This window comes from Brienomyrus brachyistius, chromosome 15 (assembly GCF_023856365.1).
Source record: "Brienomyrus brachyistius isolate T26 chromosome 15, BBRACH_0.4, whole genome shotgun sequence".
NCBI classification, from domain to species: Eukaryota; Metazoa; Chordata; class Actinopteri; order Osteoglossiformes; family Mormyridae; genus Brienomyrus; species Brienomyrus brachyistius.
Window position 1 is genome coordinate 9,877,857 of NC_064547.1, and position 27,631 is coordinate 9,905,487.

Here is a 27,631-nt window from a genome sequence, read left to right on the forward strand (position 1 = left end):
GTCATGTAGGAATTCTACATTCCTGCTGCTTTTTATGATTCCAAAAATATTTTGTTTTATAATATGTGTCACTCAATGACTTTATAAAATACTAGCTAGCTGACCATTTTCTTCTAATGTTGGTGCAGCTCACAGAATAGTGTTTGTAAAAGCTGATTAAAGAACAGCACAGGAAGGGCAAGGTTGGAGGAAACAGGAAAACTGATGTAAGGAAATGGCAAACGTCATCAGACTGAGGGTTTCAGCTAAAAGCAGTCAACGTCCAGTCTGATTATGGAGTCTTTTCTAAAGTTCCCAATGAAACTTGTACTTTTAGCTGGTAAGTACGCTTTTGCCGCACTGAAGATGTACCAGCTGAATGTAATTGTATGTCGGGCATATTAATAGTATCATTTTCTTTCTATTGACAAACAGGAAGTGCGCAGAAAGCAAGATGTCTTGAAATAGCTGTTTTGCTTTTTAAAGAATTAATTTCTTTGCATTAGATCATTATTAGTCTATTATCTTAATTTTAATACCATTTGCTCAAATTGTAACCCTTTAGCCCATATATTGTGTTTATCTGCGTTTTTGCCCCTGAGTAACATGCTCATCTTTAACATTTTTTTGATTAGCATGGCTTTCTATTCTCCTGGACCCATGCAAATTTTCTGACTTCTGCAAAACATGTCATAAGGAGGCAAAGTGTGAAACTAGAAATGGTTCAGAAAATTGCTTTTGTAAAAATGGATATACCGGTAATGGGAGAACGTTTTGTGCAGGTAAACGTTTCACTTTTTTAATATATATATATATATATATATCAGTATCTATAATCTAGATCTATAATCTAACTGAAGCTGTTTAATGACTGTTTTGAAAATTGTTTAGAAAATCAGAAAGCAACAGTTGTTGAATTTTTAATGGTGATGAACTGTAGGTTTTTTATCGAATTTAATTTTACTGTTTAACTTCTTATAAAGTAAATCATACTAAATGTACTAAATTGTGAAATGATATAGGCATATCTGATAATGATGATTCATCCATCATTGTTTCTTGTGTTCTGCATTGATTTCTTGTGTTATCCTATAATATTAATACTATATTTCTATTACTGATACACAAATAAGCACCTAATTAGGGTATAAGAAGCAGCCCGTCTGTGAATACATTTATAATGTAATATAACCAACAACAACAACAATAATTATAATAATAAGAAGAAGGATAATTCTCATATTATTATTATGATTATTATTATTATTATTATTATTATTATTATTACTTTGTTGTTGTTGTTACAAATAACTATATAAACTGTTCCCACATCATATATGACTAAGCACAAATTAGGCTTCTGTTTAATCATGACTATTTGACTGTCACAGATTATGCATATCTTCTGAAATCATTCTTAGAAGTACTGACAAGCTTATTAGCCTCCGTAAAATAACATAATTCCAATTGCAACATTTTTTGTCTGAGCATTTATTTTATAGGACACTTAACACAATCCTTAGCCACTTCTCATTTTCACTGGTTTCACTTATTTATGTTCATATGGTATGAACCCACCTGTATTATACGTGCAGCTAGGAATTCATCATTCTAGATCATTTAGGCAGGGAAGTTAGGCTTTCAGTTCACACTTCTATAGATATAATTGGAAACGTCATTAATAAAATATAAGTTTCCCCATTCCATGTGTACATGCATTGATAATCTTTTGGTTGTTAGTTTTTATTTTGGTGAAACTTACAGTATTAGATTAATTTAGCTTTATAAAGCTTAAAGTGCTGTAAGAAAACAAAATAATTACTGGATAATGGGGCATTTAATTAAGTAATGAGAATGAATGTATTTAGTGCTGTAAGAACTGGATTATGGTTTAGGTATTAAACTGTGAAGGTTCATCAGACTTAGAATTTTCTTGTTATTATTTACATTACTGAGCAAAGTGTCATATGTTTCCTGTAGGTGTGAATACTATTTAGGAAAAGATTGACCTCAAGGAGGTCAAGAAACTATGTCTCACAGAGAAAAGGAAAAGAGCACACACAGAATCTTAGTACATTTAAAGGTACATTTTGAAAATGTATTGTCATGCATAAGTTTAGGATAAGGCGATGCCTAATAACATGAAACATAAACCAGACAACCTGGTGGCTCAATGGTTAGCATTAGCTACCTAGCTTTTTTATGGGTATGCTCCGAACATCCTGAGATGGACTGGCGTCCCATCCAGGGTGTCCCCTCCAGGGTGTCCCCTCCCCCGCGTCCTGTGCTTCCTCGGATTCGCTCCATGCTCACAGGGACCCTTTACTATACGAGCAAATTTAGGATTATACCAGTGAAACTAAATAGACTCTAATTATACCTGTTTCAAATAAATCTGATTGAACACAATTTAATTTAGCATATTGGTATAAAGAATATCTGACTGAAACATGCACATTTTACATTATCTATTTTATTTGTTTTGATCTTGTACTCTTTACTATATAATACATGTCTTAAATTTTGGTTACAATATTTAAGTTTTCTTGTTTAAACTACTTTTTGAAATGCTGTATGAAAGTGATGGCAGTTGAACATAGAAAGTGAAGCTTTTCTTTTCAGCTTAAAAGTGGCTTTCAAAAGGAGAAAATTCATTTAAACGTTTAAGGAAGACCTAGGTGTGGAATTTAAGACAAATTTCCTGAGAACACTTTGCCTCCCACTTGCGGACGCAGGATGCAGAGGATGTCCTTCACAGGACAGGGTTTTTTCCACAAGAAGCGGGGAAGTTGATGACTGCTGCACACATAGGATAAAACCACTATTTTTAAATACTTTCGGGAAAAAATGATCAAATTAAATCTCATAAAAGTTATAATGATAAAATATTCCAGGAAAAAGACACTTTAATCTTCAGTTAAATTGGTAATATTTCATAATTTAGACAAATATTCATGTTGCAGGGTGAAGAATACTTATTTTAATTATTTTTTTGTTTTAATTATTATGTTTTTAATGTTCAGAGATACGTTAAATGATGGTTACAGAGATTTCAGATTCCCTGCAGAGATTTGTTTCCTAGGTATCTGTGGTTAATTTTCAAAAATTTCCCATGAGAAGAATTTGAGAAATGCAACAATTTTATAATGTGGTGGTCTGCATTATATTTTATATTTATGCATTATATTTCTTATATATTCTTCTTGTTCTTATTATTATTGTTGTTGTTGTTGTTTTGTTGTTCTTGCTGTTGTCTATACTAAGGTGATATATGGTACTAATGTTCTTCTCATGTTGCATTTTTCGAACAAACAGAAAGTCCACCAGTTAACTCCCAACTGAAGTTTTATTTTAATTTATTATTAAGATTATGGTATATTAGTCATTTCAAGGTAGGAAACACAAGCATGTGACCTGAGTGGAATTTGGACTATTGTTCTGTTCACAAACAATGACCTGGGAGGGTAGTGCTGTAGGAAGGGAAGGGGGCGAGGAAAGAAAAAAAAGAGAGAAAAAAACACACCATTTGCAGTATGTGTATGGAAACCTAGGGACAAGTGCTTCTATGTTGTGTGGGTAGCATGCATCTCGAAACACCTTGCTAGGATGAGGTGATGGGGCATCTATATTGAACTTTGTCTATTAATGCGTTTTTCTGCTTATTACATTGTAGGGACTAGATTGCCCTGCAATTTGATGAAAACCTGTAACGTTTTACCTTGTGGGTGCATTTTTTTGGTCTCCACAAGGATAAACTCATTTTAATTTTTTGCAATCAAAAGATAAATACCAAAAGTATCATATTTTGCTTGGTTACTTATGGTTAAGGTTAGGGCTGGGTAGGGGTTATGGTTTGTCGTGTTGGGATTACAGTTTTTGTCGTAGCAATGAATGGTGAGTCCCCACAAAGGTATAATTACAAATGTGTGTGTTTGTGTGTGTGTGTTTGACAGAGAGAGAGAGAGATAGAGAGAGAGAGAGAGAGAGAGAGATTCCCCTGCTTTGCGCGCTATACTGTTCTCTTACTGGATAAGTAGTTGTAGAATGGATGGATAGACATTGTCTATTAATATTCATACACATGTGAACACTCTGCATTCTTTGGCTTCTATTGTAATTGTTTTGTTTACTGTCTTAATCACAGATGACAATGAATGTGAAAATGTCACAGACATCTGTGGTAAAGATGCTTTTTGCAGCAACATTCAAGGGAGCTACTTCTGTACATGTGCACCTGGCTACAAATCCACTGGGAAAGAAAACTTTCAAACAAATGATGGTACACACTGTGTTGGTAATTTATCAGCTGTTTTATACATTTTTCAGTGTGTGTTGTGGCTGGATTTCAATGTTTGCATAAGGAGAATGTCAGCTTTATTACTGCGACTTCACAAATAAATAAGCTTCACAATACAATGCAATGTAGATAATTGTCAGTAATGAAAATGTAAATGCAGTAATGAAATCTTGCATTATCCTTTTGTGTGTTTTGGCCTCTGGTTAAACTGCAGATATTGATGAATTTGAAAATGATCTGAAAATCTCTGGTCCCTACTGCCATTGCATCAACACTGCAGGGTCTTATAGCCACTCTTATCTGTGGCTGAATACAGATACTAAACAATTTGCACCAAAAAATGCCATTTACTGCACAGATGAGCTTCTAGAAAAACTCATATTAATGCCTTTTCCAAAAGAAATATCCTATATTTAAGGAAACACTAATAAAGTTTATACAACACTTATTGTATATTACTCATAATGTATCACAAGATCAATATGTGGTTTGGGAGTTTAGGAATCCACACTCATGTTTAATACTATGTAGCTATATTGCTTCCCAATATTTCCCTGTTCCTGCCTAGTAGTCAATAAAAAAAACTGTCATGTTCCACCACTTTTTTTTACAGAAATTCCAAAGACAATGTGTCACTTGGATGAGAAATGTATCTCTCAGATGGTCAATAAAACACTACAAAGTGTAAGTACAAAGCATCATCATTACAAAGTCATTAGTATTATTTTATTTGTTTTTTTAACTGGGTCGACCAATTCAAGTCAAGCGACAAATTTCACTGGCTTAATTTTATTCAGTTTGATTAAGCTGTTGGCATAATCATTCAAAACCTGCAGTATTGAACCAGATTTGCAATGATAAAGAAATTTACCCCAGCAAACCATTGTGGTTTTATTACATTCCTCGTTAAAATTGAAGAAAAGAGAATTAAATTATAATCAAATAAATTTATTTCAAACAATCCTTTATATACAATGGTTCAAAGATGGACATAGCGATAGGAGTAAACTCTCTTTGTAATTTATGTAGGGGTAGGATTACTGTGTATAGTAAATCACTGCTATTTTTAACCCAATGGGTATTGACACTTTAATAATCCCATGTTGTGTTTTCACACCTTGTTTCACCAAGTACTACAAATAATTGATAATTCAGAATAAATTAATTTAATTCATGAATAGCTCTACTTCTCAACTGAAAAGTAATAAAATAAAAACATTTTGAGAAATGCCTATTTAGGTATTTTTAGTTTAATGCAATGAAAAAAGTTTTTTTTCTTACCTGTATTTCAGTGTGTAGTTAAATTAACACTTGAGAAAAGCATAAATAATTAAACGCTGACTGAAATCATGACCAGTGTACTCTGTAACCCTCTAGGACTGAATCCATTTTGAACTGTAATAACAGTATAGTGAATTAACCACCTGGCTCTTGCGATGTGCCTCAAGGTGTGATTTTGTTTCAGGCTAATGATTTCAATAATAATTTGATTAAGTAAGCAATGATGTTTATTGTAGTAATTTAATTAAGTGAGACATGTTCAGTGCATTAAATTCATTTAATTTATTCAATCTCTAGATGAGGGGCAATAAAAGTCCTCTACCCCTGCTGCAAGAAATCAAAAGACAAACTTCGAAGGAGATGACACCAGTCGATATCATTTCATATGTGGAGGTCTTATCTCAATCCCTACCATTATTATCTGTTGTGAATGACACTAGTGCTAATGTGGATGCTTCTACTAATGAAACAATAAAAGTAAGTCTTACTATTCATTTTTACAATTTCTTTTTACATAAAAAAGTCTAAACACGCATTGATTATGGTGGCAATAGCTTCATTACGAATTTCATATCTGAATGTATATAAATTATATGAATGTATAATTTTACATGTTAATATGCATTAATTCATTTTTACCAAAATTGTTTCTTATTGATAGGTCTTTGTTAACACAGTGAACAATATTGTTGAAAACAATGCATGGTATAATATAACAGAGGTAAATCAAGAACAGACCATTACAAAACTATTGCATACTGTAGAAGAAGCAACACTGAGCATTTCTAAAAATTACAAAACAGCAACAGAAGTGGAAGTCAGTACAAACAACATAGGTAAGAATACTTATTGAAAAAGCTCATATAAACAGATTATAGAACTACTAGAATATTTGATATATGTTCCTCGTATAATCTGCTCAAATATGTAGTACTTTTTACATATTTTTATGTATCACGTTATTTTTAATATACGTCTTTTTATACTATAATATAGTTTGTATTTTTTTTTTATTTGTAGCCCTTAAGCTATGTGCTTTTGAAACGCAACAGAATAAGCAACTGAACCTTCAAGCTAATCTGGGAGGAGATTCTATTAAATTACACTCTTCAGAAACAAAAGCCAATGGTAGGTTGAATATTCTAATGTTGCTGCCGCTTTGTAATTGGTTTGAAAATTAGTTTAGTGCGTATTATTTATATTTCTTATATTGTACTGCTGATGATGTTGAAGAGGCATAATTTTATAGAGTGATGCTTTATACAGTAGTGTGATGCCCTTTGTTAGACTATACTGATCATTATATTAAAATACATTTTTTATTGTTGTAATGCAATTATTCATTTATTCACTATAGACTTCTTTACAACTGTTTATGTATATTGCGTGTTATATACCTTAAATGTCAATGTGACTTAATCTCTTTCTTTCTCAGAAAATGTCTCTGTGGTTTTTCTTCGTTACACAAGCATTAGCAATCTTTTGAAAAACAGCAAAGACAAACTCGTGCAAGAGTATAAACAACATTCAGAAGCTGAAGATTTTACTGTTAACTCTCAAGTTGTAGCAGTTGCCTTACAACCGGCAGATGTCTATGAGCTTGATGTTGTAACATTTTCCTTAAAACACTCTGAAGTAAGTGGAAAAAATGAAGTGTGATAAGCTTATTTAGTGTTTATTCATGGTTACACTTTCAATAAATGTAATGTCTATGAGGATCTATGAACATATTCTTAGCACATTATAGTGCATTCATAAAGCATGGCTATAAACAGGGGCGCCGCTAGCAATTTTGGGCCCTATGACAAAATATGAGGTTGGGCCCCCCTACCACACCCATTCAGATCTCTGGGGGCCCCTAAAGGGCGTGGGCCCTTAGAATTGTCCCAACTTTCCCCCCCTTAGCGGCGCCCCTGGCTATAAATATTTATAAAAAGGTATAATAGCCATGTTTATAATGCATTATGAATGCTTAATGGAGCTCTCGTCCATAATACACTATAGATACCTTTCTAATGCAGTATAAAGCATGCTTAATTCTTAGTATAATGCATTATTGAGGAGAGTGTCATTGAAGCTTATGAAGTGTTATAACCAACCCAAAAATGACTTTTAACTGTCTGTAATGCTTTATTAATTTCTATACCAACCGTTATAATGCATTATGATGGCATCTTCAATGCATGCTACAGTAGATGACATTTTCATTTAAAGTGTTACCGTAAAAACAGTAACACCACTTCAGTTCCCAAACCCCTCCTCAGCCATTACATGAATTTGTTACATTTTATCACAAGCTCACTTAATTAATTAATTAAACTAGATTAAAAAGTCAGTGAGGTATTGATTATCCATACAAGGCACCCTAGTGCTCAGCAGTGCTGCAAATACTGAGGTGACTTTAAGAGAAGTTTTGAAACGGTGAAGCTAAAACTATTTGACAGGCATAGTAGCAAAGTTTTACACCAGCAGGAAGATTATTTAATCATTTTCTATCACTGCCTAAGGCTATATATATAGGTATATTTACACCACAAACCAAAACAGATAATTAAAAAAATATATTTATTAATTTACCCATTTCTTTATTTTTCTGTACTTTCATTTATACAGCCATTTGACTTTGCCCTTCATTCTGTGAAATGTGCATTCTGGAAGTACTCAGAGTCAATGAGGGGCCACTGGGCCACAGTTGGTTGCAAATACATTCATGTCAACAGATCCCACACCACCTGCAGCTGTAATCACATGACCCACTTTGCCATCCTGATGTCTTCTGGACGTTCCGAAGTAAGCTTAGACATTTCATATGCATCCTTCAATAACTGATTTTGTTTTGTGTTTCTAAGTTTAATTCCATCCATCTATCCAATTTCTGAAACTGCTTGTCCTTCTGAGGGTCGTGGGGGGTCCCTACTCCGTATGCTGAGTTTAATTAAGAATCTCATGTTACATATATTTAATGAACTTTTTACATAATTTAATGTATATCGCATGTATAATTTTTTATACATTTAAGGTATTAATAATAATACTGCTTAGCAGTACTCTGATGCATCTTTTTATGATTATGCAAACCTGACTGTTGTTGTTGTTTTTGCAGATAACAGACCACTTGAATATTCTGACCAGACTTACCCAACTTGGAATGATAATATCTATCATATGTCTCTCTATGTGCATTTTTACTTTCTGGTTCTTCAGCGAAATACAGAGCACCAGGACAACTATTCACAAAAACCTTTGCTGCAGTCTCTTCATGGCTGAATTCATATTTTTAGTTGGAATTAATATGAGCACCCATAAAGTGAGCACCGTTCTTAGCTTAATCGGGAAGTGTTTGTTCTGCATCCACAGCATTACATCTATGGTATCCTTTCATAGCACGCATCTATACTATCTATCCATCCATCCATTTAACAGTCACAAGTCATGGGGTGCCTGTATAAATAAAGTGATATTTTGCTTTATATTAAAAAATTAAGTCTATTTACTGCAATTACGTTGAAGTTCATATGCAAATGCGATTGAAGTTGGTTATAAAATGTTTCAAGAAGAAACGAGCTGCAGTTTGATCACATCGGTTTTTTGTTCTTCCATTTCTCCTTAGCACTTCTGCTCCATTGTTGCCATGCTGCTGCACTACTTCTTTTTAGCTGCTTTCGCCTGGATGTGCATCGAGGGAATTCATCTCTATCTGATAGTCGTCGGCGTCATTTACAATAAGGGTTTCTTGCATCGCAACTTCTACATTTTTGGCTATGGGAGCCCTGCTGTTGTGGTAGCAATTTCTGCAACTCTAGGTTACAAATACTATGGTACTAAAAAAGCGTAAGTGAAATTTTACAGGCCTACGTTTACATAATTCCCAAAAAATTTTCAGGATTGTAGTGGTAAGAAACATCTATTTATTTTGCAGGTGTTGGTTAAGTACAGAGAACAATTTTATATGGAGTTTTATTGGACCAGCCTGTTTAATTATTCTGGTAAGAAATTAATCCTGTATTTCTGGCAGTCAGAAAAAATAAATCTAAATAAACAGATGAATAAATCAATCTACAAGAAATTATAATGCCTTATATTTTCTAAGCTTATTATTATTATTTACAATTAATCAAGTTAGACATATGTTGCATGTCTAATTATGAAATAATCTTGCCTAAGGTTAATCTCCTGGCTTTTGGAGTGATCATGTATAAAGTGTATCGTCACACTGCTATAAAGAAACCTGAAATCAGCCACTACGAAAATATCAGGTAACAGTTCATCTACTTTCACCCAGTGTTTATTTTAAACATTTAAATATTTATCATTGCGTTCCAGTTCTTCTGTAATTATGGCTGTATGCGAAAAGCTAGCCAACCTAACACCCTAAAAGAAACTGTTTGGAATTCATACTTTCCTTCTGTTTCAGATAATGCATTACTGTGGCAGTTAAGTTGCATGGTATTGTCTGACAAAAATCGGTTCTGTATAAATGTAGAACATGTCTTGCACCTTGTTTCATGACTGGAGTACAGCTTTGAAAAATGCTTTCCCCTCCAGGTCATGTGCTAGGGGTGCCCTCGCGCTTTTATTTGTCCTTGGTGCCACCTGGACCTTCGGAGTTCTTCACATCCTTCAAGAGACCACTGTCACTGCATATCTCTTCACGATCTGCAACACTTTCCAAGGGATGTTCATCTTCATCTTCCTTTGCGTGTTATCCAGAAAGGTAACCTTTCTTCCCATTCAGCTTGCTGTCAAGTTTGCTAGCATATGGATGCAGTCATTCAGTAGTGAAAAAGGTTATTTTTTAATGCCACATTCACCCTTTGCTTACTGCACAAAGGATATATGTTATTTAAATATGAAATTATTTAAATGTTTTTCAAACACATTTCAATAAATTGCAATAAATTATGGTAATTAATACACATGCATTTTAAAAATCCAACTTAATATTACTTTCCCCAAGCTGTGATAGAGTTTTCTGTCAAGATGCCTATAAAAGCTATATTAAAACACACACACACACACACACAAACCACAACAACCACAACAACAACAACAAAAAGTTGCATAGTGTCATGTCTTCTTATCTATTGTATATTTTAATTTTTACCAAAAATAGATATAGACAAAAGTAAAGATAGATTATATATTTCTAGCTGTGTGCTAACATGTCTCTGTGAATTGGGTCTCCAATTTCAATTATGTTTATGGCTTCAGACCTCCTATGACTGTGCTTGCTCTTTGTTAGCCCAGAGGCCTGCGGAGAGTAATTAATGACCCGAATCCATTAGATAAATTCATCTTCCACCCAACGCAGCAGAGAGCTTGGAATAAGTACTCCCATTCTACCCTGTTAAAGCTCTTTCTGCCACCTAATGAGACAACCAGAGCACTCCTTTGTGTGTGACCATACCTCCTGATAATGTTGTCAATAAAAAAATATCTCATCACTGAAACCTGTTTTAGTCTAAATGGGATTTCTACTATTCTATACTAATTAAAGTATTTTTTTTTTATTACTTTGTGTTTTTATGTTTTAACTAATCTGTTGACATGGTCTTAAATATAATATTGAATTGGAATGTATACCTGTTTCATGAAAAGAATTAAGTGCATTCTATTTCTAATAAGGCCTGAAAGTGCAAGTAAAATTACCAGCCAAGCTAAGGACAGCTTTTATATAAAAATAAGAGATACTATACGAAATGCCTGGTAGAATTTTCAAAGAGTATGAAACCGCTTATGTTAAGAATGACTTCAGCCATTAAAGGATTAATTAAGGTAAGGTCATTACTCTTTATTGAAGTGAAATGATTAGATTAAACAATATGCATTGTGAGTCCTTATCTAGCACAGCCTTAGAAAAAAACACTGAACATCTCAATCAAGTCAAATTTAATTAAAAGCTCAACTAGAACAAAAAACTGCCTAGAATACCCCATCTCCTGATTTAGGCCTTGGGGTAACTTTAGACATAATAAAACTAAAAAGTGTGCCAATTTTCTCTGACAGTAGCATATTCATTAACACGAATTCCACCCAGAAGACTTGACAGATTGGTATTTTATCTATGCATCTTTGTGAATGCCCTACTTTGTGAATTACTCGTAACATTAATATCAACAATACCGAAATGTTTAAACCATTATTTTTAATGTATTATGCATGTAGAAATCTAAACTGAATTCTTTTTGTCTACTTCAGATAAAGTTTCACTGCTAGTGAAATTGTTTAACGTACCGTAACATTTTATTTATATTTTATTTTATTTATCGTTAAGGTTGGCACAGTGGCTAACTGGGCAACACTGGGCTGTTTCCTCACAACTCCTCCTCTGGGAGTTTGATTCCCCCCCCCCCCCCCCCCCCCCAAGCTCTGTGTCTGTGTGTGTTTCCTTCCGCAGTTCAAAACATGCACTTAGGTGCACTGGTGTCCCTAAATTACTAGCAGTGCATGACTGCATGTCCCACGACATCCAGGTTGTGTTCTCAGCTTCCTGGGATGGACTAGATACTCACCATAGCCCCAGAATGGATATGGGGCTGTGAAATGGATCTTTGGCTTCTGTACTGCCAGTGTTTTTTATTTTCATAAAACTCACCTCCTTTTTCCTATTTCCTCTTGCAGATTCAAGAGGAGTACTACCGGCTGTTTAAAAATGTGCCTTGTTGCTTCGAGTGCCTCAGATAAACACTTCAGTATATATGGGCAGACCTGCTACTTTGAGTTAGCATTATTTATCTGTGCAATATCTAGACCAATATCTAACCAAATAAAAATTAATAAATGTAATGTTTGAAAAAATCCAATAAATGAAATCCATTTACAAATCACTTCATCTCACACCCTCTTAACACTCATATTTAAATGTGGCTTTGGTCATAATGAAATATTTCCTTTTTTGTAATTTAATGTAAATTAAAATGCAAAGTGTAATGTATTTCAGTGTATTGTTGAAATCCGATAGCATGTAACCACCAGATGTACTGTACATAGCCACTGGACAAAGAGAGCTAATTCCTGTTTTTTCCTTTTTAAAGAATTTTCTTTTGTATGTTTCCTCTTTTATACCACTATGAATGCCCTTTTTAAAGGGAATGATTGGTATAATCAAAAAATTAAAAAAAAAATATTGTTAATTTAATTTATCTTTTAATTTTGTGGGCATTATGGTAATTTGTACTTTTCAAATGACTTTTTTTTTCATATTTACAGCTTAAATAAATAGTATTTTTATATCCGAAAAATGTATTACCTGTTATGAAGATTTTTTTATTATTATTCTAGGGTAGAGCTAGATGAGGATAAAGGACATGTTACAATCAACAAGTGGGTTGGGAAAGCCATTAATTATTAACAGATGTATTAGGCCAAATTAGTAAAACATGTTTGGGGAAGTGTCCATATATTTAGGTCGGTTTGTACAATGACTACTGCCTGCACAGTAGTAGGTTAAGTAGGTATCTGCCCTTACAGTATATCGACAATAATTCTGTAATTGGCAGTTAGTGCACAAATAGTCCTTTACTTTTCCAAACATATCTGGCCAGCACCTGTTGTGAATATGCAAAGTCGATTGTTCATTCTTGATACAACAGAGGTTAGACTCATAAATATTTCATGCTCTTTTCCACCAGAGGCAGATTCTCTTAGCAATCTCTTAGCATAATGTTTTTTTTTGCACTAATGATTAGAGCCACCAGGTTTATTAGCAATTGCAACCAAAATATCCCAAATATCCCAAAGCACATGTGGTAGATCAAAGAGCCAGTAATAACATATTATATATTACATTCCAAAGTCTGTAGTCCGAATGTCCAAATGTCACTGGATCAAAAACTGAAATATGAAGAAAATCATCAAATAAAAACTGCAAGATGAAGAGCAAAGGAACAATCTCATTGGACAGTGGTCATACACAGGACCAGGACAGTCAAGAAACAACCGTAAGGTATAAACACTCAATACCTGAAAACAAGGTGCTAATGTACACCAGTAAATCTTTAGTTGTTGTTTGGGGAGATAAAGTGTGACTAGACTGCATGTGCCATAAGTAATATATATATATATATATATATATATATATATATATATATATATATATATATATATATATATAATCATTTAATTAATAAGCTTATTGATATAAAAATGCTGTTCTCAAGTTATTAAATAGATAAAAAAAACAATATTTTGTGATAATATATGCATATTATATTGCTAGCTAAACATATTTTATCAGTATAATCAATAATAAGTTATTAAACTTTATGTTCCCTAGATACCTTTGTTGTGATATCTCATATTTATTGTTATTGCAAGACCAAAACGTTTTACAAGCATTTTTACAAAAAAAAAAGCCCATATAGGTAGGTAAGTTCATACTATCACTGGAACATGTGAAATTAAAAACAATATTCCCGATCAAATGCATTTGGACCATGACAACAACCAGATAACTACCCATCCTTCCATCTTCTACCTGCTTACCCTGGTCATTGTTTTCCTGGGAACCTGCACCTCATCCCAGACAGCAGACCAAGGTTGGGGTACATCCTAGAGGTAATGCCAGAATTGGAATTGTCAGCAGCAATAACATTTATAAGACATATTCCAAATCCAAACAATTGTTTCCTCCCAGATTGCTCATGACATACTCTTGTATACTCTTCAAAGTTTTTGTTTGTTCTCATAAGAACTGTATTATTCTACCCTCTAGTGGGGAATTAAAGCATTGCTTTAATTGCTTTGTACCTCTGCATGTTGCTTTTCATTCCAGTGAATCAAATACATTCTTTGCCCAAAGGAGTAGGAGGAACAGTGAGCAAGAGCAGCACAAGGTGCAGCAAAAAGGGTAAAAACCCTGACAGTGACAGAAGGAACTGGGGCAATTCTAGGATTTGACACTTAGGGGCACCCAGCCCCCTGATATGAAATATGGAATCCCAACCCCCACACCACCCTCCCCCCCAATTAAATTTTCCAAGCAGGAGTGAGGTTCCCAAAATTAAGTTTGTTGGGCTATGAAATGTATAAAAAACAAATAAAGGATAAATCACTAAATGGTTTTAGAAAAATTTTTAGGGGGCTGAGACAAAAAGGTTTCCCGAAGCCCCCCCATCCCAAGCCCACAATATAGCATCTAGAACCAGCCATGAGGAGGAGCATAGGAAAATGTGCATACCAAAGGTGGCCTGCAAAGATTTCCTGTCCAGTAGGAATGAATTAGCACCGCAGGGACTGCAGAGAAGAAACCATGGCCAGGAGCATATGGAGGGTAATACATACTTATGTTTTGGCCCCGGAGGGCTTGGACTGCATGCACCTCATGCTGGTTCTTCCTGCTGTATCACTTATGGTCCAGGTGGAGCTGAAGGTTAAGGTGGAGAAGTGGAAGGCAGAGTACTAGCACAGAGCAAGAGAAGGATAATCGCTTTCCGTGCGGTGATGACTGAGCACAGAGATCAGGGAGACCAGGCATCTCCACAGGACTTCTGAGTTCATGTTTGTCTTCTGTGTCACGTTTTATTGAATAAAATTATATACGATTTAAGTATTTAGGTATATGTTTTTGGTTATTTCTCTGCTTAAATACTATTAAAAATGATAAGTTAAAAAATGTTGTCAACATGTCAAATTATAAGTAAAAACACATTGCATAAAATAATATATAGTCAAACATCGGATTGCGGGTAACTTGGTTTGCGAGTGTTTTGCAAGACAAGCAAAATTTTTAAATAAATTTTAACTTTAAATAAATTATATTTAAATAAACGAGAGAGGTCTTGCAGTACGATATACGCTTTGTCTACCGAGCCTTATGTAATTACGACTGAGTCGATGGTTTTTATCTCTCTCACTGCGGGATTGTGGGTAATCATCCCCATGCTCGGTCTCCGTCGCCGTGCCTCAATCGTATAGTCAAAATTTTTAGTAGAAAAGCACCACCCAAATAAGGGCATAGCAGTGCGAGCGATGAATCTGTTTAACCATAATGCAATGCCCACATTTCCATGAAATCGAAAAGGAGGTAAAAGCGGCTGTCATTGGATAGGTTCCTTGCTAAATTCGCACAAAAAGAAAAAGATTCCAGTGAGCCAACAGATAGCAGTGATTCCGTTAGTTATACTGATAGTCATCTTCTCCTCTCTCTCATGTCACACCATCAACGATTCTTTTCAAAGGTTAATTTGTTTTATGTATTTTTACTTTATATTTTGTATTAATCATTTTTATATGAATATTTTTGGGTTGTGGAACGAATTATCAGGTTTTACTGTATTGTACAGGTAAATAAAGCACAGCCTGAACAACTGATACAAAAGACTTATGTTCTGGACTGTAAGGCAGCTTCATGGTCTTAGGATGGCTGGGTGAAAAGCAATTTCCTCTAATACTGGTTGAGCTCCTACTGGTTCTGCACATCCTTTCCCATTTTTCATTCAGTGTCCAGAATTTTGGCAAGACTTATTGCTGGAGAACTGGCTGGGACCTCTTTCATAGTTCATTGAACAAATTTAAGTTAGGGACCGTAAGAGTGTTTGTAGCAAAACAGTGATGTTGTTCTAGAAATAAATATAATGTTTCTCAAGACTTTTCAGGGAGCAGAATCCAAGCATAGTCCTATAGGGTGAATTTGACTTTTGGTGAAAATCATTTTTTGATGATGAAGTCAAGAAAAGCAAAGGTTGAAAGACTGTTGGAAAAGATGAGGAAACCTACAGTTTTATTATGCTAAATATCTTATTTTGAAGCTTTTCAGAAATCATTGCTTTAAATGATCTTTTTTCGAGTCAATTTAACTTCTCCAAAAATGTATTACTTCACAATCTGTAGTTTAATATGATTTTCATATTAGATGTTCCCAAAGAATTAACGCTCTTGACATTCAAGATGCTTTTGAATGCATGTACTTTATTTAAAATCACATTAAATTCATATTTTGAACATTAGCTTCTGTTAATACTTGTCAACATCAAGAATTACACATGAAATAAATTCTAATACAGGTACTTTCAGAATCTAAGCACATTGGTGGGTACAGTGGCAGGCAACGTGAGCATCAGTGATCTCTTTGAGGTCCACACTCTTCTCCCAAAAACTGCTAAGATGGTTCACATTAGAATCTGCAAAAGGGAAAATGAAACAGTATGTCAGACATTGCAAATGCAAAAGCTTAAATGTCTTCCAGTAACTATGAAAGTGCACAACGGTATTCTATTGCCGCTCAGAAAATGGGCCTTTCTGTTGCCTATGGAATTGGTGAACAACATACCGATGGGGAGGCAGTGGAAGCCAACAGTCACAGGGGTTGTTTTCAGTGGGTTGCAGCCAGGGAAACACCGCAGCACAGGCTCAACGGAGTAGCATTTAGAATTCTGGCCGCCCAGATTAATTTGCTTCTCCAGCTGAACGGACTCTGTCTTCATGAAGCACTCTGCATCGGAGAAGAATTTCTCAGGATTAGAAAAAGCCTTTTGGGTATAGCTTTTGTAAAACAGTTCAAACAAAAACACTTACGGTCAGCATCCCGGCAGCTTTTTCCAGGAAGAACCCAGGAGTGGGAAAAGCTGATGGCGCTACTGGCCAGGCGTCCATTGGGGGTGCGGAATTCCTCTCTTATTTCCCCGTCGGCCTTTCCACAGATTCCACAGGTCTTGCCCTTCATCCAATCATCTACCACAATCTGAACAAAATTCAACAAAGAGTTAATCGTGTGCAATGGGGGAAATAAATCTTAAAAACACATTCATTTAAAAGCAGCTTCTCACCTCCCATGTGTTCTCATCAAAGTAGACTTCATGGAGACCATGGCCAGGAGCAGATAGTGACACACCATCGGCTTTGCGTACGATTCGGACTGACCCTTAAAATATGATGAAACAAGGTGAGAAGAAATAGGTGCACTTGACCTCACAGATGTATATATATATAGAAATGTGTGCCAAATGTGTGGCAAGCATATTGTTTTTAACCCGACTTGGAGCTGAGGAGGCACCTGAAGGATGTTCATATGGGAGGCTGCTACTGGGGATACGCATTCCATTGACATTCACCCGAATTTTGTCCTCTTCAATGAGCAGGTCAATATCTCTGAAGGGAAAGCAAGAGTAAAAAGTAGCAGTGAGCAAAATTTTAGGAAACCTGAAAAATTAAAGAGAAGTTAGTGTAGCGTGTACTCACACATTAGAAATCTTGACAATGGCATGTGCATCAGATGAGCTGCTGTTTTTTAACAAAACCATAAACTTGAGCTCAGGGGTGCAGTCCTGAGCCAGTACTTGGTAGCATGATTCAGGCATTACGCTTCTGATCTTTCTTCTGTTGAATGTTGTCAGCATGTCGTTTTCCATACGGCAGCGGGCTGGATGAATGAAGGAAGAAAGTTTTTAAATGATGTTTGGAATTTAGAGCACGGTGTCGTCCACATTTCACCTTATATTGTATTTATTTGCAACTTACTTATACCATTACAATGTAGGATACAAGGAACCCATTTTAAATGACAAGAATTCAGTAAATATTTCATTCCTGTGGTTTGTTTTATTTAAATTAGTAGTACAGACTACACTGACAGGAAGGAAGATAATGGTACTGGGTTTTAGGTAGCAACTCGCAAGATTTATCATGCTTGTTACATGGTGAATGCTGTAGAAACTTTTCTTGTTCTTCTTACCTGCATTGGCTTCATTAAACATGTAGAGGATTCTGTCAGACAAGCTCTGGTCCTGCCGTATTTGAGAAGCTGCATCTCCAATAGGCAGGGCAAAGGGATTATATACAGCCAGCTTGTAGAAAGTCATCTAAGAAAACACATGGAGCAAGTCAATGGGAATGTCTACAGCCAACTTATAGGGAGTCATATAAAACGTTGTATGCAGAAACAGTGAATATAATTATCAATGGAGTTATCTCATTATGGGGCACGTCATTCATTTATTCAGAGAAGGCGACGTGTTATTCACCCTTGGGGTTTTCATGATAACATTCAGTAGCCGGGGTGCAGCAACAGTTACAATCAGTTTAATCTGCCTCTTTGTGTTTTTGTCCCTTCCACCTCTTAGTCCAGACATGAAAGCAGCACCTGGGATGTACTCAGCGATCCTTTGTGGAAAAAAGACAACAAAAAGACAGATTCCAACCGGTATTTCAGATAATGGAATTTTAAAAGGGTCATTGTTAATGATGGGAGGGGAGACTTACATATCTGCAGACTTCTTCAATGCACGAGGAATCTTGTCCCATTTCAGCTTCAAGCGGGCAGCAGGGTTTGTACCCATAAGACCAGTTTCTGCTGCGATATCTACCCCATATTTCTGGCAATGTTCTCCCCAGCCAACCTTTGCCTATTTTGAAAGAAAGGATGTAATGTTAATCCACACTGAGCTTGAAATTGGCTTTTGAAAAGGAGAGAAGCAAAAGACAACACAAAACCTTTATTTATATTCAGCGATATTTTTGATATTTACCCCTTATTCTTTAGCCCAGCTGCCCTTAAATTGCTGCTTCTAAATGGTAGAGCTACTCTGTTGCTCCGGTAGAGCGTTTTGTGACACACTCGCAAATTGAAGTGCTGAATCTCACCTGGACTTTGTGCATGCTTAGCAGGATACCATCAGCACACATCTTCCAGTTGTCATTCTCGGCTAGAGCGGCCATGATGACCTGCAGCCTGCTTGTGTCCCTGTCCAGGTAAGCGGCAGCCTGGTATCCTTGCATTTTACCGTCAGTCCTCACCGCACGGATGATGACGGCGAATTCAGGAGGGATGGAATCTCCAAGCAATCTTGACTGTACCACAAAGAGACAGAGGTAGAAAGCTCAGAAAATGCTTAATTCTGTTATGACAATATAACGTGGCTTACAGTCACGCGCATCGTTGTTTTTACCTTCCGGTAAATATTTTCGAAGCTGGAGTCGCTGCTGCTGCTGCTGCTGCTGCTGCTGCTGCTGCTACTGCTGCTGCTTTCAGAACTTGAGGAGGACCGTCTTCGGTCATCAGCCTTGGATTTGGTTTGCTGTAAGGAAGTGTAAGAAATTTTGTTTAAAGCCTGCATAGTTTTGAAACTTATATACCTTAACATAAATATAGCCAAATCCTATTACCTCCTTTTGGTTGTATTTGATGAATTTGTACTTATAAACTTCTTCCTGTACAGGAAAATAAAAACGTACATTCACAAATATGTCTAGATTGAAATTTTATGGCTTAAACTATAATGTGATGAAAACCTCCCAAAAGAGCTGGTGGGAGAGTGAGAGGGCCTCACCTCAGAGCTACTTGAACTGGAAGAGCTGCTGCTGTCAGAGTTGCTGGAGGATTTACTGCTTCTGCTGCTACTGCTGCTGCTGCTACTGCGCCTCTTGTTATCCTTGTTTTTAGCGCCCTTGTCCTCGTCCTTTCTTCGCCGATTTGAGGGAGAAGAAGAGGAGCTGGAAGAGGAGCTGGAAGATGAGCTGGAAGAGGAGCTGGAAGAAGAGCTGGAAGAGGAGCTGGAAGAAGAGCTGGATGAAGAACTTGAAGAAGAGCTGGAAGAGGAACTGGAGGAACTGCTCGAGCTGGAACTGGTGGAATTCTTCAGTCGCTGTCTCTACAAGAAGAGGAGGGTGTAGGTACAGGTCAGTTCATAGACTTATGCTTCCCAGTTCATTGATATTGTTTGAAATATTATTTTATGTGAAGGTTGGGGAAACATCTTAAATAAAATGATGCACCATGTCAGTCTGCAGGATTTTCTTCAGTTTTGATACCACAGGCCTTTCCTTTTCTTCCGGCAGGGTGACTGTTTTTATGAGCTTCGATGCAGCCTTTGGTCCAACCTGTATCTCAACCTGTATTTTCTCGATGCCTTCATCCGAAACTATAAGAAATTTAAAAAAATTCTCAGATTGGTTTATGTTTGGCTAAGGAGCACTAGAGAATTATGAGTTTGACTTAACAGATCATGTATGCTTGTTTCTCGTTCAGATAACGTACCAGGTTTCATAGCAATGGTTATGTTATGATCTCCAATAAGCTTATAAAGAGGGGAATTTCTCATGAAGCCAGCATTCTGGGAAGCTATCTTAACACAAGCCTTTACACCAAGTCTTTGCATCGTGATACACAGTTTCCGGTCAATTCTGGCTGAAACGCGAGTTTCCATTGGCTGGTTCGTATCGATCGCACCAGAAGACATAATTTCCGATGAGCTTGACTACAAATAAAAGAAAGATTGAGACAGGCATGAGGAGTCAGAAATGCATTATACCATATCATAAATGCACTGTACAAAATTAGCAAAAACAAAGCAGATTGGTGGTTTACCAAGTCACTGTCAGAAGATTCTGCAGATGTAAATTTCTCCTTGGATATCCGGGCTGCTAAAGCTTCAGGTACGATTGGAGTTTTCCTAGCAGCTGAAAGATTTTCCACGTTTCTTGCCACAGCAAAGGCTTCAGCACTGTTGATGAAAATGATTCATTGAAGGAGTCACTCTTACTGCGAACCGTTAGTATGCTTTCAGTGTGTCAAAACAATAGTTTCCTGCTTTTATACTTTTCCTACTTTTTCAAACTTGAGAATATTGCAAATACTGTGTAAAACTGAGTGTTGTGTAACAAAAAAAAATCTGCTCACTCCAAATCCAAAACATTATCCAGATCTTGAATAGGTTGAGTCTCAATCTTGAAGTGTCCTTCAGCAACATTAATTCTTGCGTTGACTTTCATCGGAAGATTGTGGTGCACCTTGGCTTTCAGCACAACTGCAGCCTGAATGAAAGCTGTGTTTACTCCCATCACTGCAAATGTGTGCATTGCAACACTGCAAAAAAAATAAGTAAATACAGGATTTAGTAGCTCTATGTTTCAATATATGACATTTTTAAAAGCTCATCTGTAGATTTACCTTGGTTCAATATGGGCTTGCAGTTGAATGTCAGTGTTCCTGAGTTGAGCAATATGGAAGTTCTCAGCAGGTGGAGGAGTCAGGGTGGCCTGAGCTGTGGGTACAGGCATTTGTGAATTAAAAAATAAAACTGCACAATACATAATACTTTGTAGGTGAAGACAGGTACTATATGAATTCTCTGTTTCTGAGTGCGAAGTACTGACCATTAATTTTGGCAACAGCCACTGCAGCAGTGTACAGACTCAGCTCCATGGGGACACCTACACAGGTGGGTAAGATGCGACGCACCTCAGTGGCCAGCAGGGATTTTGCCCACTGGATCGCAAGGTTAGACTGCAGTGCACTGAGCACATTCCTCACAATTGCGTGCTGTGCTGCAGGTCCTGTGGCCAGCTTCAAAAGAACAAGAGAATGAGTAAGACTGAACATCAATACAATGCTAACGACATCGACTGATTTTCTTTAAAAATCCATTTCAAATAAACAACAAAATTACACATTTAGGAGTACCTGTACTGCTTGTTCAATGAGGTCCCTATCAATGTTGACAAAGGCAATCTCTTGACCGAAGAGTTTCAGGTACATGGAAGCCAACGGTTGGTCTGTGGGTAATGCCTTCCAGTTTGATAGCTTTATGGGAAACAGAATGAAAATGAAGGGCTTATATCATATAAACACAAGAGCCAAAATATCCAGATATATTTCTATTAGTTTGCTCACAATAAAATTATGCACCCAAATGCGGTGACTCACATTATTGAGAATACGCTTTATCCTTGTGATTCTGTCAGCATTGGCAGGAGCAGCTGGTGCTTTCAAAAGGGCCTCCTGAAGTCCTTCTGTTCTTACCCCAAGCTGCGAGAAAGAGTGGCTTAATCAACCTGATAGGAATCCTCACTTATCATAAGAATTATACTCTTATCTTATGAAGACTACTTCGCACCTCCACAACATCAGCCGCCGCCCCAACCATGTAGGCACGGACTTTGGTCACAAGCGCTCTGGGCAAAATGGTGGCAGCATCATTGATGATGAAAGCGCTAGCAGCAGCACCAGCCATCAGGTCATCTATCAAAACAAATGAGCGAAATTATTAAAGTAAACAAAATATACAGTAAGTTAGGTGGGGGTTGTCTGACTATAGTTGGTCCAGACATCTAACACGAGGACAAAACAACAGAAATACTAAAATGCTCTTACTTTTGAAGAAGTCCACATGGATGGCTTTACTGAAACGATAGCTTAGTCTGTCCAGTTTGGGGCTGAGGATCTTCACAGCAACATTGCATGCAGCAGCACTAAATAGAAAGAAGATAATTTGACTCAAAATGGAAAATCAGCAACCAAAAGAGAATAATGTGCTACAAGGAGATTACTGTCTTACACTGGAGCAAGATCAGGGGTTGTACTCCTGGTCAGGGCCTTCATATGAGAGTAGGTGAAGCTAGCCACTTGCAAGCTGGTCTCCTTCTGCAGAGTTTGAGTAACTATAGCTACCACACCCATGGTGGGTTTGGTCTCAAAGAGCACAACACAGGCAACCATCCGTACTTCTGGGTGATTGTCTCTGTCCATAAACAACTGAAGGGCAATTTCCTGAACCTGAACCAAAGCAACAGGCACAGATGTCAGTGGAAGGTCATATAGTAAATCACTGGATAATCACTGCTACTCTTAATAAATTTGGGCTTAATGGTAAACACACCGCTCTGCGTTCCCTTTTGGCAATGTTCCTCAGGGCCATGACAGCATCAACCCGGACTTTGACTGTGAGCAAATGGGCTGCAGAACCAAACCCAGGCAGCACCTTCAGAATTGACTTAATGCTGGCAGGGTAACCAGCATTGCCGATGACTTTAACGGCTAGGGCAATATCTGCAACATCTCCCTTAGCAATGGCATCTGCAGCAAAGTCATGGACTGGCTGTAGAGGGGAAAAAAGGTATAGTATGGTAAAAAAAAATTATCAAATGAACGATATAGGAAATTTATAGTTAAAATCAAAAATATGAAACTAATGGAAAAAAACTCTTTGCATTTACCTTTATAATATCTGCAGGACAGTTCGGGGTATCAGCACAAAACTTAAATGCCATGGAACCGTACACAAGCATGGCTGTGTCTCTGACAATGTTGTGCTGCTGAACTCTGGGATGAAATGCCAGAGCCTGAAGATGGGAGAGATGTAACACTTTACTATTTACCCAACGAGAATGAAATTATATTGTTGAATGCAATGAGGAATACTACGTGCTACATACCTTTGCTATGTTCATGGTCTCCTGATCAGCGTCCACCAGGTGCACAGTACTCAACAGAGCCTGGATGAATTCAGGTGTTGTTAGATCACCAGCCAGGAACTTTTCCTTGATGAACTTCATAGCGCTTGCATCTCCAATTGCAGGAACAGCATCCACGATCCAACGTCTAAAGCAGAACAATTTTTCCTTGTGAAGCCACAGCCTCAGTGTGCAGAATTGTAACCATGCCTTTCTGCAACATGTCAGCTTCACTATAACATTAAAAATAAAATTTTAAATATAGATATGTACCTGTAAGTTGGTTTAGCCTTGAACTGAGTCCAGATGGTCTCAACAGTCTCCATTTCTGCATCACGCATTAGCTGGACCAGCTGAATAAACTTTAATGGAGCATCATCATGAACCTGGGCCACATTGTTTGTGGCCAGATGAGTCAAGGTTTCCACAATCTGTGAACATAGAGAAGAAGAGTATGACTATGGGAAGATGGCATCTACCAAGCTCTTTTTGTATAAAACAACCAAAATTATAACATCAATGGTAGTGAAACAAGAGTATAGGGAAACTGTAATCTCCGACTTCTGCACTCCCACAAACAAGGCGAGCATCTCTAAATTACTTATAGTTTGTGAATGTATGCATATACTGTGATAAACTGGCAGCCTACCCAGGGAGTCCCATGACTGGTACCCTCTACTGGATAAGTGAGCATAAAAGATAGATAGTAAGAAGTAATACCTGGGTCTGTGCATTATTGACTTTAATGAGTTGAATAGGGGTCTGGTCAAGTTCAGTATCAAATTCATATTGCAGGGATCCACGGGCGATATAGTCTGCTTGTATGGGCTGTACTGGGACATTCTGCATCTCAGAAAACCGCAGGACTTGTCTAGGAAACAAAAAGGATTAATTGGTATAGGAAATGTGAATTCTATTTGGGTACAACCTTTTAGTTTTGATATACAGACGCGCACTACCTTGCTTCCATCTGGCCAGCTCCAGTCATTTCGTGGAATGGTGTGAACTGGTGTACCTCCTGAACAGTCGCCTCAGTGATCAGACTCCCAGCACCACTTGGTTTCATCACATAGTTGTATGATGCAGCTCCTCTCAGGTTCTTTACTCTCTGATCAGGAGAAACAGCTTCTTGAGACCTTTACCATGACCAAGGAGAACTGACCAGGAGAAAAAGTTGAAGTCCTCTTTACCTGCTGGCATCGGTCACATGATTCTATGTATTCCATTCCCACATCGGTAACGATTCGCTCGTGGCAGTTATCCAGATCCTTGGACTTAATCACGTAAATGTGCTCACCCTTTGTATCCTCATCTATCACATAGTCAGTCTTACATACTCCCTGAGTTCCAGCCTGGGGAAGAGAAGACATGGCAATTTTATTCTGCTTTATTCTTACTTCAAGCATTGTAGTCTTATTTACTTCATTCAGTCTGTTTATTTGTTGACATTTTACTAGGTTTATTTGCTTATTTGTTTCATTTTAAAATTCCCATTCCTTCTTCCTACACTTTCTTTGAGTTGTACCTTGTGTATTTTATACATTTTCTTTGTCTTTGTCCCCTATATTAATCCCTTAATTATTCAAGTATGAAAAGTGCTATATAAATGAAGATTATTATTATTATTATTATTATTATTATCTGTGGCAAGATAGAACACTGGGTAATGTCAAGTAGTTAAATGAGTGGAATGCCTCACCTCCTGTAATTCATAGACTTTCTGTGTTTTCTTGATGTTGAGCTGGATGATGTTGAGGATTCCTCTGTGGATGTTGAGAACAGTAGCAGACACTCCCGCAGGGGCAAACACCTTACCCACCACACCATTGGTATACTCGAACTTAATGGGGGTGCGCAGCTGGGCAGACAGGGCCTCGGTGAGCTTCTGGGCCGGGGTGAACTGATCTTTCGGCCAGTTGCCGCTGTATTCCAAGATCTCAGGGTTCGAGAGCTAGAAGTGCACAGAAACAGGTTTAATGGAAAAACCGATCTGGAATATTAGAAAATGAACAGAAAGTCAATGAAGGAGTTTATTCAACATTATGTATTTTAGTCCTAGATGTTATTCCGCAGAAGGTGCTAAGGACACTTCCGGCGCTCTGATGACGGCTTACTTGAAGCAGGTAGGTGTTCTGGGCAATTCCGCTGATGAGAACCTTGCTGACAATCTTCATTCCGGCTCTGGCCAAGCCCTCATTAGGGAGTCCGCCGAGGAGCAGTGCTTCATACTTGTACACGTAGGTCTTACTTGTACTAAAATCTGGTGCTGGTATAGAATGGAATATACCATACTCATTATTTTGTCCAATAACAATAAACATATTCAGGTTAAATTATTAAATAATCTTATACTTACTCAGGCTATTCTGTTGTCCCGCTGCAAGACAAAATTGATGCAAGTGATTATCAAACACAATTTTTTTATAGTTGTTATTTGAGACTGGGTAAACGAAAATACATATACAGAATATGCATGCAAGACTATTTCTGTTGTTTTACACTTTCTGGAAAATATTCAGCACATTTTCTATGTATCATTAAGCAGCAGTCATTAATATACATCAATAGATCTCCAGCTCTTTAAGAGAAAATGTCTTAATTATTTTTTACAGTCCATTACAATTATCTTTGCTATAAAATCTATTAGAATGAATTGTTCTTTCTTTCTTTTCAGTTTTCAGTTTCAGTAAAAAGTCATTTACTTACCCACAAGGGCTAAAGCCAAGGCAAGAATAACCGGTCTCATTTTTGATGAGATGTAAGGAACAGTCAAGACCTGCTGCCTTTTTATACCGTTTTCTTGTTGAAGTTAATCAAAAATACATATTTACCTTAAGGGTAACAAATTAACATAATGATGTCAGATTCTGTTTGAATCTTTGTTTATCTAAGTTGCAGGCCCAATCAAACAAACGGAATGGATAAAAATCTAAATCTATGTGACCAAGAACATTTCAGGTCAGGTTATCCTGGTCTTCTGTGTCAGTGCATTTCACATCATGTCCAACGTCCAGCCTAAGGTAATCTTTAATGTTATTAAGAACATAAGTATATTAGTAATTTGTTCTTACACATACAGTAACCCTGACAATAGTGGTCAATGCGCATAAGCAACAACAGCTGGTGTCTGAAAATAGCCAATGTTCATATATGCTGTGTGAAGTACGTCAGTTAATAAAAAACAAAGCATTGTTAAAGTTCCATGCTTACATAATTTTAATGGGTCCCATTTAATTAAATGTTTCGCCTCGTATTCACCTGTTCTTAATCAGTAATCTTTTAGGCAACTAGACTGATGGATGGATGAATAGATGGATGGATGCGTTTCACTAATAATTTGCATGTGGAATAAATTCGACCAGTGATCTGGTATATTATACCACTTAACCCTCCGATTACATTTTTAATATGTTTTTTGGCATGTGAAAAAATATTTGTAGGAAAGTCCCAGTTAAAAATATCAAACAAGTTAATTACTATTGAATATAATGATTATGAGTAATATTATATAAAGAATGAATAAATTCAAATTATACAGGATTTACTACAGTGCCTCGAAAAAGTATTCACTCCCTCGAGAATTATCGTTTATTATCCTTTGCAGTTTGGGGTACCAGATATAAAATACATTACATTTGTTTTTTCGTTTTTTTCCCCATCAATTCACAAAGCATTGGACACCAAATCAAAAATTCAATAGCTAAAAATTGCACCTGTGATTCTAAATGAGTGAATGAGAAACTGTGACTGATTTATGTTCATTGATCAGCAATGTCCCTTTTTGGAGAGGAAAATGGGAGTAACACAGGTTGAATATGAACCACATCCTTTCTCAAAGAATTTTGAGGTCACCACATGTATGTGGCAGACGCATGTTGACCTGAATTCTAAGCAGTATTTCTGGTGAAA

At 36.8% G+C, this 27,631-nt stretch overlaps 2 protein-coding genes across 2 annotated transcripts; one reads left to right on the forward strand and one right to left on the reverse strand.

The window, feature by feature from the left end:
* Positions 1–216: 216 nt before the first annotated feature.
* Positions 217–12,802, forward strand: adgrl4 (adhesion G protein-coupled receptor L4). Its single transcript, XM_048976767.1, has 15 exons — positions 217–319; positions 615–761; positions 4,124–4,273; positions 4,890–4,960; positions 5,855–6,034; positions 6,219–6,393; positions 6,578–6,685; positions 6,993–7,192; positions 8,171–8,347; positions 8,661–8,864; positions 9,168–9,388; positions 9,477–9,543; positions 9,722–9,813; positions 10,103–10,271; positions 12,179–12,802. The coding sequence occupies exons 1-15, from the start codon at positions 274–276 to the stop codon at positions 12,239–12,241; spliced, it is 2,070 nt and encodes a 689-aa protein (XP_048832724.1). The 5' UTR covers positions 217–273; the 3' UTR covers positions 12,242–12,802.
* A 3,643-nt stretch (positions 12,803–16,445) lies between these two features.
* LOC125708861 (vitellogenin-like) lies at positions 16,446–26,468 on the reverse strand. Its single transcript, XM_048976727.1, has 35 exons — positions 26,429–26,468; positions 26,079–26,099; positions 25,837–25,988; positions 25,422–25,673; positions 24,913–25,074; positions 24,682–24,830; positions 24,443–24,593; positions 23,996–24,153; positions 23,705–23,870; positions 23,486–23,611; positions 23,149–23,367; positions 22,828–23,045; positions 22,644–22,741; positions 22,387–22,511; positions 22,197–22,298; positions 21,954–22,073; positions 21,647–21,836; positions 21,441–21,534; positions 21,171–21,356; positions 20,859–20,994; positions 20,529–20,748; positions 20,267–20,412; positions 19,822–20,142; positions 19,658–19,702; positions 19,441–19,569; positions 19,136–19,342; positions 18,755–18,897; positions 18,517–18,655; positions 18,228–18,354; positions 17,735–17,915; positions 17,550–17,644; positions 17,323–17,417; positions 17,072–17,237; positions 16,827–16,988; positions 16,446–16,677 (listed from the first exon to the last, which is right to left on the reverse strand). Exons 1-35 carry the CDS (start codon positions 26,466–26,468, stop codon positions 16,574–16,576), a joined length of 5,145 nt encoding a protein of 1,714 aa, XP_048832684.1. The 3' UTR covers positions 16,446–16,573.
* Between the last annotated feature and the right edge of the window lie 1,163 nt (positions 26,469–27,631).